The 12,723-nt window shown below is 42.9% G+C and overlaps 2 protein-coding genes across 7 annotated transcripts in view; one reads left to right on the top strand and one right to left on the bottom strand.

Annotated features, from left to right (window-relative positions):
• LOC142760290 (calpain-2 catalytic subunit-like) overlaps positions 1–9,755 on the top strand; it is a 37,714-nt gene extending 27,959 nt beyond the window's left edge. Inside the window, exons 15-21 of the mRNA XM_075863407.1 lie at positions 4,126–4,183; positions 4,591–4,655; positions 6,109–6,177; positions 6,559–6,637; positions 7,043–7,159; positions 7,438–7,496; positions 8,201–9,755. Of these exons, the coding sequence (XP_075719522.1) occupies positions 4,126–4,183; positions 4,591–4,655; positions 6,109–6,177; positions 6,559–6,637; positions 7,043–7,159; positions 7,438–7,496; positions 8,201–8,224 (471 nt within the window). The 3' untranslated portion in view covers positions 8,225–9,755. The remainder of the gene's footprint in view (positions 1–4,125; positions 4,184–4,590; positions 4,656–6,108; positions 6,178–6,558; positions 6,638–7,042; positions 7,160–7,437; positions 7,497–8,200) is intronic.
• Positions 9,756–11,225: 1,470 nt separating this feature from the next.
• Positions 11,226–12,723, bottom strand: part of TP53BP2 (tumor protein p53 binding protein 2) — a 44,790-nt gene continuing 43,292 nt past the window's right edge. For all 6 annotated transcript variants that reach the window (XM_075863399.1, XM_075863400.1, XM_075863402.1 and 3 more), the window contains 2 exons: positions 12,035–12,234; positions 11,226–11,765 (listed from right to left, as the gene is read on the bottom strand). In XM_075863399.1, coding sequence (XP_075719514.1) covers positions 11,724–11,765; positions 12,035–12,234 — 242 coding nt within the window. In that variant the 3' untranslated portion in view covers positions 11,226–11,723. The remainder of the gene's footprint in view (positions 11,766–12,034; positions 12,235–12,723) is intronic.

The raw sequence follows: 12,723 nt of genomic DNA, 5'->3' as shown, positions 1-12,723 counted from the left end.
GATGAACGAATGACACAACACTGAATACTGCGCTCATATAGTTGTCCCTGTGATCTGACGTAGTCTGCAGTGTGAACCACGGATCTATGTCCGACATGAAGACGCTCTAAATGCGACGTCCAGCCAATGCTTTTAAAATAACAAACTTTGCTTTCTGTTTTGTGTATACAGCTCCTATGCAGAACTGTGTGTCTCCGTGGTTACAGACTACAAATAAACACTATGTAGTCTGGTCCTGCAGTCATACTCCCCTCTATCTGTCCCCTACTTCTTGATAACATTTGTTGGGTTAGGAAGAAGTAGGGGATCTGTGTGCAGGGCCGAGTTTAAAGGAGTTTTCTCGATTTATGTAAAAACTAAATTCTTGTATAATTCTACATTTTTACATATATTTTTTTTTGTCTGATTTTCTCATTTACAAGATCTCTGCTTTACTTTTATAATCCGAGACTGCCCAGATCTAATATAGTTTTTACAGCTGAGATTTTGTTACAATTGTATCCAGTCTAAAGTAATCCTCTGAGCTACGCACCTCAGCAGCACAAATCTCTCTCCTGTTCTGAATGTTTGCTCCAATGTATCGGTCTGGAGTCCAGCCAAGCTCACAGATTAATGTCTACACTATGTAACAAACCTTCAGCTGTGCAAAGTATACATCAGTACAGGTTTTTCGGCCTTGAATTTAAACAAGAATGTTTCGGTTTACTGACAGCAAGCAGATATCTTGAAAATGTTGAAGAATTGAAACCCAGAAAGTTGCAGAACTTTTTATTATACAATGATTAAGCTTTATTTTTTATGGAAACCTCCTGACACTGATGTGTGGTCTCGGTACTAATATATAATGACTCCTGAAGTCTATCATTCTCCTACTAACCATCTCATTCTGGATTTATTTTGCCGTCATCCTAGATCTCACCGGAGGTATGACTCTAACCTTGTGTCTAGTTCACAGCCTCTCCGCACTCTTCCCTGTGCTGCTTCCCTACCTCCATGCTTTGGTTATCTGTCCTGTTCACGGATCTCTGTGGACGACCTTTCCAGTACAACCTCTCTGCGCAAAGGAATATTCACTCCATCCAAAGAACAGAAGTTTATTACAAAAAGTTTACCACTCGCCTCCAGAAGGAAGAAAACCGCCTCTAGTGCCACCTATAGGTCACTATCCTGAAAATCCGACCCTTGACACATGATGGGTTTATAGCCAGACGTCCATCTGTACACAGCGCTGCATCTACAGAGTAGGGATTGGTGTCTCTGGTTCGGCTATTAACTCGAGTCCTGTTTCAAGTTTCTATAAAAGGGTCGGACATTGACTTGTCGCCAATAGGTGGCAATAGAGAGACAGTTTTCTTCCTTCGGGGTGGAGAGCTATTTGCATACTTTTCCCAGGGATCATTGCTCCCTACCATCTCAGCAAGGAGAATGGGTAACTTTAAAAAAAAAAAAAAAAAATTTGATCCAAAATGCAGAGGCTTGAAGAACAAGACAGAGCGAGTTTAAGGGCTGCAGGAATCTGTTCTGACCAGCAGAGGGGGCTGTAAAGATCTATAATTTCATATCCCTAAAAAAATTGTGTTTTATATTAAACATAAAGCCGCTGCCTCTTCTTGCATGTGCCGTGCATGCGTTCATATTATAGCGGATCTGTCACCTATTTATGGGCAGCCTAGTATGGGGACAAGTCCGCTCTAATAGGACACTCAAAATACTGTGCGGTTTATCAGATGGAGCCCAATAAAAAACCGCTCGTATTTGTGAGTCCGCTATATTCATCAGGGGAGCGCCCACCCCAGCAGTCAGGACGCGCCGCCGTGTGCCCGCATGTAGGGCAGTATAGTACGAGGACAGATCCGCTTTACGTACAGATCAGTATTCTAATTTTCTTTGATTTCGAGCTCGTATGTTGAGATCTGTTGGCTGCAATACGCCCCTGACCCGACCAGCGTTCTGATATTCCCCAGGACGCTGCCGGTAAAGGGCCGTACCCTGGGAGATATTTACAATGGGAATACCTATTTTGAACTTCATTCTAACCCCCCCTAAGGATTGCAAGTGTGATTTCCCTGATCGCTTCTATAATATATTTAGGTCGCCCCTCAGCCGTCCTTTTTTTTTTTCTCTAGAAAGAATAACCCTAATTTTGATCATCCTGGGTACTGTAGTCCACCCATTCCCTTTATTACTTTGGTTGCCGGCCTTTGAACCCGCTCACCCTCTTATACAGTATAATACAGCCGGACGTGATGGCGTGGGCATGAAGTACTATTACGTCAGTTTGCGGGAACCTTATAGTTCCCACTATGTAATGGTACATCACAGGGCCGGAAAGGGGTTAACCCCTTAGTGACCACCAATACGCCTTTTTACGTCGGTCACTAATGGGCTTTAGGCTAGGCTGACGCCTTTTCATGTCAGCCTAGTCTAAGTCCTGCACGGGTCTCTGCTGTCTGATGACAGCTGAGCTCCTGCTCCAACGCCCGCGATCGAAGTTTACTTCGATCGCGGCCGTTTAACCCGTTAAATGCCGCCGTCAATAGAGACCGCAGCATTTAACTTTGTTTACAGAGGGAGATGCGCTCCCTCTGTCACCCATCGGCGGCCCGCGAATGCAATCGCGGGTCTCCGATGGGGTGTCATGGCAGCCGGGGGCTTGATAAAAGCCCCCAGGTCTGCCCTGGACATATTCCTGTTAGGACGCGCCGGAGGCACGTCCTAACAGATTGCCTGTCAGATTTACACTGACAGGCAATAATGCTCTGGTATACGAAGTATACCAGAGCATTATAGCAGCGATCGGAACATCGCACAGTAAAGTCCCCTAGTGGGACTAATAAAATCAGTCATCAAAGTGAAATAAAGATTATTAATAAAAAGTACAGTAAAAAAATAAATCCATTTTTTTTCCATAAAAAGTGGTTTTATTTAGTAAAAGTGTAAAAAAAAAAAAAAAGTACACATATATGGTATCGCCGCGACCGTAATTACTCCATTAATAAAGTTAATATGTAATTTAAACCGCAAAGTCAACACCGTAAAAAAAAAACGCAAAAAAACATGGCGAAATTGCAATTTTTTTCCATTGCCCCCCAAAAAAGTCATAATCAAAATGAATCAATAAGTCCCATGCACCCCAAAACAGTACCAATCAAAACTACGTCTTGTCCCGCAGAAAACAAGCCCAAAAAATCACTACATTGATGGAAAAATAAAAAAGTTACGGCTCTTGGAAAGCGACGATGCAAAAACAAATAATTTTAGTTCAAAAGGGTTTTTATTGTGCAAAAGTCGTAAAACATAAAAAACCTCTACATATGTGGTATCGCCGTAATCGTACCGATCCATAGAATAAAGGAAACATGTTATTTACGTCGCACAGTGAACGGCGTCAATTTAAAAACGCATAGAACAATGGCGGAATTTCAGGTTTTTTTTATAATCCTCCCCCAAAAAGGTTAATAAAAGTTAATATAAAAATTATATGTACCCTAAAATGGTGCCATTAAAAAGCACAACTAATCCCGCAAAAAACAAGTCCTCATACAGCTATGTAGACGAAAAAATAAAAACGTTATAGCTCTTTGAATGCGACTATAGAAAAACGAATAAAATAGCTTGGTCATTAAGGCCTAAAATGGGCTGGTCACTAAGGGGTTAATGATCGCTCTTACAGCTTTTAATCCCCTGCTTCTCTTCACACTGCCAGAGAGTTGAATATTATAATTGTAGCTGCCTGCAGCCACCACTAGAGGGAGCTGACTGTACAACTTGTATTAACTGGAATGGAAACTGTAGACATTCATATGCAGTAAACTCCCTCTAGTGGTGGATGTAGGAAGTTAAACAAAGTTGTCTATTATTATAACCTTTAGAATCCCCTTGGCATCTGCCCACATGTGTTCATCAGAAGATCCTCGTTGTCCTGTAATCTTATAATATACAGCAGGGAATACATTATCCCGTACCCCCTTAATGTCCGATCCGCCATCCTTCTCTGTAACCAGCGCTCTTTATATGACCATTAGATTTCTTGCTATCATCGCCCCACACAAGGAAGTACAATAATCCCTGGGATCCACAATCTTACACGTCCATTGACTCTAATACGCAGTTTTCTCTCCCCAGGACGCAGAGATTTCAGCATTTGAACTCTATAACATTCTGCAGAAAGTAATTTCTAAACGTAAGTTCCTCTGAGACCCTGGACGTCTCTTACCAACATCTGCCTTTTATTCTTGATGCCATCCCCTGGTTTCCTGGAGAAAAGCTGGAGTCCTGCTATCTATATCCACCGACTGGCAAAAACCAGCAGCGGTCACCCAGTAGTCACCCAGCACTTGCAGCGCCTGTTGCCCGGCAACAGATGAAACACTGCAGAGCTCCTGCCTATGAATTATAGAGGAGAACTGACACATGTTAATGAGTCTGATGGACATAACGAGATTCTTCTACTGCTGCACATTGCGCTGGTGACTACATCATGACGGGCGTGGGGGGGGGGGGGGTGTTGTGCGGCCACCCCCAGACCCACAGGTTGATGTGACTTTTATCGTTGTCATTTGTTTTCTTTTTCCTTTTTGTCTCGTTCAGAGGTTGATATCAAATCTGACGGCTTCAGTCTGGAGACCTGTAGGAGCATCGTGGACCTGCTGGACGTATCCTCTAATACTGAACTCTAAGCCCCCGGCGGAAATAATCACCGTCTCATTAATAGGGCGAGAGGAAGGCGGTGGCGGCGGCTAATGCCCACGAGTATTCGGGTATGTTCACACGCTGAGCCAAAAACGTCTGAAAATACGGAGCCGTTTTCAAGGGAAAACAGCTCCTGATTTTCAGACGTTTTTTGAGCAACTTGTGTTTTTTCGGTCGTTTTTGTAGCGGTTTTCAATAGTCTATGAGAAAACGGCTCCAAAAACGTCCCAAGAAGTGTCCTGGACTTCTTTTGACGAGGCTGTAATTTTACGTGTCATCTTTTGACAGCGACGCGTAAAATGACAGGTCGTCGTCACAGAACATCGGCAAACCCATTGAAATGAATGGGCAGATGTTCGCCGACGTATTGGAGCCGTTTTTTCAGACGTAATTCGAGGCGTAAAACGCCTCCATTAGGTCTGAAAATAGGTCGTGTGAACCCAGCCACTTCTTGAGCCAGTTTTGGAGCCGTTTTTCATTGAATCCATAGAGAAACAGCCAAAAACGCTTGTTTAATTTAAATAAAACTGCTGAAAATCAGGAGCGGTCTTCCCTCAAAAACAGCCCTGTATTTTCAGCCATATTTTGTTGAGCGTGTGAACATAGCCCTAGGGTCAGTTCACACATTGCTGTTACTGGATCCTGCTGCGGATTTTCCGCAACGAAATCCGCGGAGTGGATGATATTTGAACAAGTCTCCTCCACACGCTGCGTAAATGATCAGCAGAAAAAACGTTCAGAAATTGACCTGCGGTGCAGTTTTTTTTTATTCCGCTTGATGTCAATTGTATTTGCGTAATCGCTGCTTATTTGTTGCGGGATTTCTCCATTGAATTCAATGGGAGGTAAATCCCACAACAAATAGCAGATGTTGCTTTTTTTGCGGTGGGAATCGCAGCTCTTCCGCCGCAAAAGACGCAACTCGGGGGGGAAAAAAAAAATCTTATACTTACCCAGTCGTCTGTGTTTCTTCCTCCTGGGATGACGTTTCATTCTATGTGACCGCTGCAGCCAATCACAGGCTGAGGTGTCACATGGGATGAAACGTTATCCCAGGAGGCCGGCCTGCAGGACGTCAGAGAGACGCGTCACCATGGCTACAGAAGTATGAAGCTTTTTGGTTTAGGTTTTCTTTACTATGTGCATGTTAGGCTTCGTTCACATATGCACCAGGGTCCCGTTCCGTCAGTGCTTTCTGTAGGAACGAGACCCTGACTGACACAAACCGAAACCAGAGGTTTCTGTTTCCATCACCATTGATTTCAATGGTGACTGATCCGGTGCCCATGGTTTCCATCTGTCTCCATTGTGCGAGGGTTCCGTCGTTTTGCCAGAATCCATAGCGTAGTCGACTAGTAAACGACTGATTTTCTGTTTTTCTGGATTTTTTTCTTTCTTTAACCTGCAATGTTCTAGTCTGATGGAAGCGGCAAACTGGGACTCAAAGAATTTAATATTTTGTGGTCAAAATTACAGAAATACCAGGTAAGCCGACCGCTAACCTAGATCTTTTCTTGACATTTATCCAATGCATAATACAATAGTACGTAGAAAACCAAAAGACCGCAATTAACCCATGAAAGGCTCATCACCGGACCTTTTTGTATAAAAAAAAAAATATACAATTTTTGAACTTGTTGCATATAGTAACCAATCGGTATCCAGTTTTTACTGTTACATTGCTGTAAAAAGGATTAACCCCATGAGTTAAGATACAGTGCCGCTCTGCTGCCACCCCACCTAGTGGCGTAATGTAGAATGGATCTATAATCGACATAATTTTTATTTTTTTTTTAAATTGTAGCTCTGCTGCCATCTAGTGATGTATTGTAGAACTGACATAAAAAAATATTTTTTTTGTACTAGACAATTTATAGGGCTATCGATGTGGATCGCTCAGGAACAATGAATGCCTATGAGATGAGGAAAGCTCTAGAAAAAGCAGGTTGGTAAAAAAAAAATATAATTTTTTGAGATCTACACAAGGGAAATTTGCCTGTAAAAGTGTATTTTTTTCCATGCGGTAAAACATTATCCAGATGTATATGAATGGGAAAATTAATTTTGTGGTGGTTTTTGGAGCAGATCAGGAAGCAATTTTTTTTTTTTATTTTTTTTTAGGGGTTTGTAGACCTTTACAACCATTTTTTTGCATTTAAGTGGAAAAAGGAAGCCACTTTTCCAAATACCGTTTTGTGTATACAGCTCCTATGCAAACTTATGCATCACCATGGTTACAGACTACAAAAAAAAAACTATGTAGTCTGAGGAGACGATCATCTGATACATTGTAACCGAAATCATTCCAGATCTTTTCACTCCGTCACCCTTCTTTTCTTGATATTTGCAGGGTTTAAGCTAAATTCGGAGCTGCATCAGCTGCTGGTGGCGCGTTTCGCGGATGACAGTCTCTGCGTTGACTTTGATAACTTTGCGCGGTGTCTTCTGCGGTTGGAGATCATGTTCAGTAAGTGACGGATCACACGGACAATGGACACAAATCACTCTGTAGCTGAGACCGGCGATCTACACCACAAGTCCCAGCATGCCCTGCCAGCAAACCACTAAAGAGCCCCCGCTAGAAATCATGGGAATGATAGAATTTTACCAAATATTACATCACATGAAACGGGAGTTGGTATTTCTAACCTTGCAGACAAGTTGTGGTATAATCGCCCTCGCAATGATCGTTTTTCACTGGAGATGTTACCGACCTCCGTGATAATTCTACTTTTTAATCTGCAGAACTCTTCAAGAAAATGGATACAGAAAATAGCGGCGTGGTGCCTCTCACAATGACCTCGGTGAGTAGAAGTACATGAACTATATCGCCTCTGCTATATCCGAAATGTGGGGATTCCCAGGGAGGTTGTCTTGTGTGAATGAGGTTTAATGAGCTCTGGGGATTTACTAGTTAAAGCCTCATGCACATGACCGTATTTTTCGTCCGTAATTGCGGACCCATTCACTTATTTCGGCCACCTTTCCGTATATTTTATGGATGTGCGTCCGTGCTGTAGAAATGATCCGCAAAGTATAGAACATGTCCTTTTGTCCACAATTGCGGCACGGACGCCCCATAGAAGTCTATGGGCGCTTCCGTAATTGCGGACGGCTACGGAGGTTGATCTGTAGCCGTCCGTATTTGCGGAAGCGTTGCTATGCGACCAGTTATCATTGTAGCCTTTTTTTTTTTTTTTTGGGCGGATCTGTAAATACAGATGCACTACGGACCGTATTTGCAGACACGGTGCCACATATAGCGGTGACTACGGATCCTTATTTACGGACAGTAAAAAACATACGGTCGTGTGCATGTGGCCTAAGTATTACTTTAGTTATTTTAGTGGATTACCCAGCTGCCACATTTTTTTTTTAAGCACCCCCTCCCCCTATTACTACACAATGCCAGGCAGCTGCTTTTAAATAATAAAGCCACATATATTTATGTTCATCTGGTAATACAACCATTAACTCTTTCAGTAACTAGACTGACTTTCTCTTCCAGTGGCTGTCATTCACTATAATGTGAGGAGGAGACTGGAGAAGTTACTGTGCACGACGACAATGAATGCAAGAAATATGCAACCGATTGTGCGCCATTCATGTAAACACACGCTGTAATGTGACCGACGACAGCCAATCAGGATCCAAAGCCATTTTTATATATTGGTGTAAAATAAGAAAAAAAATCATTCTGATTGGTTGCTATGGGCCACATCAGTTTGTTTATATTCTAGTTTTTATAAGTCTTGAGCATTATATTTAGAACTTTGGTGCCTTTTAGGGGAAAATAATGTCTGAAAATCATCTTAGGGGTGTTCCAGAATTAGAAAAAGATCTGCTCTTAGTCCAGAAACAGCGCCACTCCTGTCCTGAGACGGTGTCTGATATTGCAGTTTAGCCCCATTCAAGTGAATGCTGCACTACCAGATGCAGCCCATGGACAAGAGTGGCACTGTTTTGGAAATAAGAGCAGACCCTGTCTTTAAAGGACTTGTTTGAGATTATGAACCTATGATTTCACTGTTGGGGGCCTTCACATGGAGATTTGTATTGCTGGTATACAGTAACCTCAGAGCTGTAGTGTCGTTACTTTACACCTGTAATCACTTGATTGCCTTCTACCAAAATGCCTTGATATTTCTTTATTTACAAATGTCTTACCCCCAAAATAATGAGGGAAGGAAAGGTATTTTCCTACACCAAGAGAAGACAGCATTTTTGTGTCAGCCCTGATCTATTATAACCTACGTACAGCTGTAGAGCCTGCCTACTCTACTGCAATGGCGGCGGGCAGCCATCACAAGAAGCTTGCTCCCATTTTTGGCATGAGATATATAGACTGAAAATAGATAGCACGTTAATTATTATATACACAACACAAGCAGCAGTTCTATAGATAAGACAGCACCTGTGGTCACCTGCTGGAGAAATGGTCATTTAGAGATTATATTCATTAGCAGTGACTAAGTCAGTTGTCCAGCTATGGGCTTGAATATTCTATTTATAGGTCAATAAAATGCAGGGAAGCATCAGACCAAGTTGTCTTCACTCTTGGCTCCTGCCTCACTTAGAGGCTGTGGATGTCTCTCCCCCATGCTGTACACTGCAGCCCTGCTTGTCCAGATTGGCAACTGTGTCTAAGCACAAGATTAGCAGGAGAGCTGATTCTCAGTACAGAAAGATCAGAATGATTGTAAACTATGAGAAACTAAACTACCAAGAGATAAGATGATGGGTAACTGCTGCATCTGAGCTGCAAAATAAGCTTCATAATAGTCCTATAATAATGTTCGGACGGGGCAGCTGTCGGCGCAGTATCCGCATGCGGACTCCGATTCTAATAGGCGTGCTGCAGCTCCACGCATGTCTTCGCTTCGAATAAAAAAGAAATAAAAATGATGGAAAAGTAGTCCCTAAATACTCCAAGTCACCAATACAGTGATCTATGCAAAACTGGAGGTCGGCCACGATGATATATATTTATATGATGTGGGTTTGTTCAGCGTGTTGTGGGATATTTTATTCACATGTTGGTCAATAAAGAGATTAAATCATGAGACGTTTATCTGTTCATTTCTGGGGGGGGGGGGGGGGGAGGATGATGGATGGATGGATGGATGATGATTAACCTCTGATATCTTCACGTTCCTGCAGTTCTCACCATAATTAGGCCATTTGCTTTTCATCACTTCTAGGCCAGGTTCATACAGGTCGGATACGCTGTGTAAAATAGCGCATGGAATCAGACCTAGAACCCACAGCACATTGTCTGAAAAACCGCACCACATTCCGGCGGCAGTTCATACTTATCACTGCTGTAACCATGGTGACGATCCCACTGACGTGCTGCAGCCCGGCCTCCTGGGATGTTTCATCTGATGTGACTGCTGCAGTTGTGACATGGGATGAAACTTCACCCCTGGAGGCCGGGCTGGTCAAAGAAGCAGCGATCTGGGTAAGGCCTTAGGGTATGTTCACACAGGCTATTCTCAGCCATTTTTATGGCTGTAAACGTCCCAAAACAGTCAGAAAAACCGGAAGCAGAACGCCGCCAAACATGTGGCCATTGATTTCAATGGGGAATACGGCGTTCTGTTCCAACGGGGCGTTATTTTACACCTCATTCTTAAATAACGGCACGTAAAAAAAAAAGCCCTGTAAAAAGAAGCGCCTGTCACTTCTTGAGCTGTCTTTGGAGCCGTTTTTCATGGACTCAAAACTGACCCATTCGTCTGCCTAAGGCCTTAGTATAATACAGATTTTTTCTGAGTTGCAATTTTTTGCGGCGGAATTGGCTTGTCTGCCACGAAAACCACATCTATTTGTTGCGGATTTTACCTCCCCATTGGATTTAATGGAGAAAACCTGCAACAGAAAAGCAGCGATTCCACAGCATAAATGAACGTTGTTTAAAAACACTGCACCGCAGGCCAATTGGTGAACTGTTTTACGAGCGTTCATCTCATTCACTTTGCTGCTACTGTAATACGCGGCAGATTTTCCACCAGGCAGTCCGTTGCAGAAAATCTGCAGTATTTACATTACATGTGAACCCGGCCTTACAGACCATGTACAGCCCATTGTGACCCCAATCTACTCCCCCAGCAGGCCATGTCACACATTGCACATCATCTCAGGTTCTGACAAGTAGTTTGATGTCACCAGATCAAAACCCAATAGAGCAATGAGATCTGCGGCGCTCGTGGTGTTCTAGTCCACGACCAGGAAATCTATAAAGATTTGATAAGTCTGATAGATGCAGCTCCCAGCATGGGTCCACATCCACCCTACAGACAGGGGCACCAACCACCTCATCCTGGCAGGGAATGGAGAGGCGGCCAAGCGTGCTCAGCTATTTCCAGAACTCCCATAGAAATTAATGGCTAAAGCAGTCATTAGCCTCCCCACCAGAGACCCCTCTTCTGTAGATGGGTGCGGGACAGAGGTGGGTATTTTTTTTTTAGGGTAAATGCCTCAATCAGGTTCGTTCGTTTCGTCTAGAAAATTATTAATACCAGGGAGCCATCTTCATCTTCATCTCATCCAGTTTATGTTTTACACTTCACAACGAGACCATTTTATTAAAATCTTTTTTGCCTTTTCGGTTTCCAATGTCTAAGCTAAAAATAAAATAAATATATAACAATGTTTTAGTAAAATACCTAAATCTACACGTCGCAAAAAGGAAATGATTTCTATTAGTGAAGAAAAAATAAAAAGAATTCAAAGTCTGTAAAAAATACTTAGTTCATGTTCGGACTGTGAATAGTCACGCGGTGAACGCCCAAGACGAGGAAACGGGGCGGCCAGAACTGGTCGCACACGTGACGATGAACATTACAGAGCAGAGCCGGCCTCCGGGGGCGCCATTGTTTTGAGGCGGCCTGTAGTCCAGTTGATATCCGTCTCTAGGAGATACAGAGGTTGGGAAAATCCATTCAAACACTTGAGTCTAAATGTTGAAATCCTTCATTTTTGCAGGTGACACGAGGAGGAATGAGGACAATTGTCTCCCGGAATTAGATTTACGCCAACGTTCTTTGTCTTGGTTTGATCCTCGGGTAGAGCTGTAAACGACACAAGCGTTACTTTATAACGACCATGTATGATATGTAAATCAGAGGAGTACCCCAACTCAGGACACCCCCAACCCATTCTAAAGTGTGTGAGAACTAATAAACATGGCGGCATCTTCCCCTGGTCATAAGAAGGGATCGGCTAGAACATACGATGAAATGCGCCAAGAGGCAGAATAACGCCATGTGTCGTCACTCAGCTTTAATGATTCGGTTTCATTTTACATATGATGGTGAGATCTGATTGGTCTACTACTTACCCCGAGTAGATTACGTGGGACGTATCCTTCCTTGTCCTGTAAGCGGGCCCACCACCAGTCCGTTTCATTGTCATCCTCCCTGTGCAGAACAGTCATGCAGTCCCCTTCCTTCAGGGTCATCTCGTCATCACTCTCAGCCCCATAGTCCCATAAAGCGTAGATAACACCTCGGTTCATGATGCCCATCTTCTCCTGCACACCTGTGTATACACATGACACACACCGTCAGTGCTACAACTACGCACCAAGTGTGCTGAAAGCATAAAATCACCAGAGATATCTACAAACCCCACAAAGAACAAATACAAGGACACGGGAAACCTACAGCAATACATGTTCCTGGACAGTGTTAGAAGTGAAAATGTCACGAAGGCGACCTCGTCTTCCCTCTTAAAAAGCCATTAACTGAATATAGGAAACAAGTTGTCTGGTCTAATAAAACTTAAAAACTCATTCTGCCACTGTCCTGACTATTAGCGAATATCAGCCCTGACAAGAACTACTATAATACTGCCCCCTATATACAAGAATATAACTACTATAATACTGCCTCCTATATACAAGAATATAACTACTATAATACTGCTCCCTATATACAAGAATATAACTACTATAATACTGCTCCTATATACAAGAATATAACTACTATAATACTGCCCCTATATACAAGAATATAACTACTTTACTAC

The sequence above is a fragment of the Rhinoderma darwinii genome, chromosome 4 (genome assembly GCF_050947455.1).
Source record: "Rhinoderma darwinii isolate aRhiDar2 chromosome 4, aRhiDar2.hap1, whole genome shotgun sequence".
NCBI classification, from domain to species: domain Eukaryota; kingdom Metazoa; phylum Chordata; class Amphibia; order Anura; family Rhinodermatidae; genus Rhinoderma; species Rhinoderma darwinii.
This window is presented reverse-complemented; position numbering and strand designations above follow the sequence as displayed.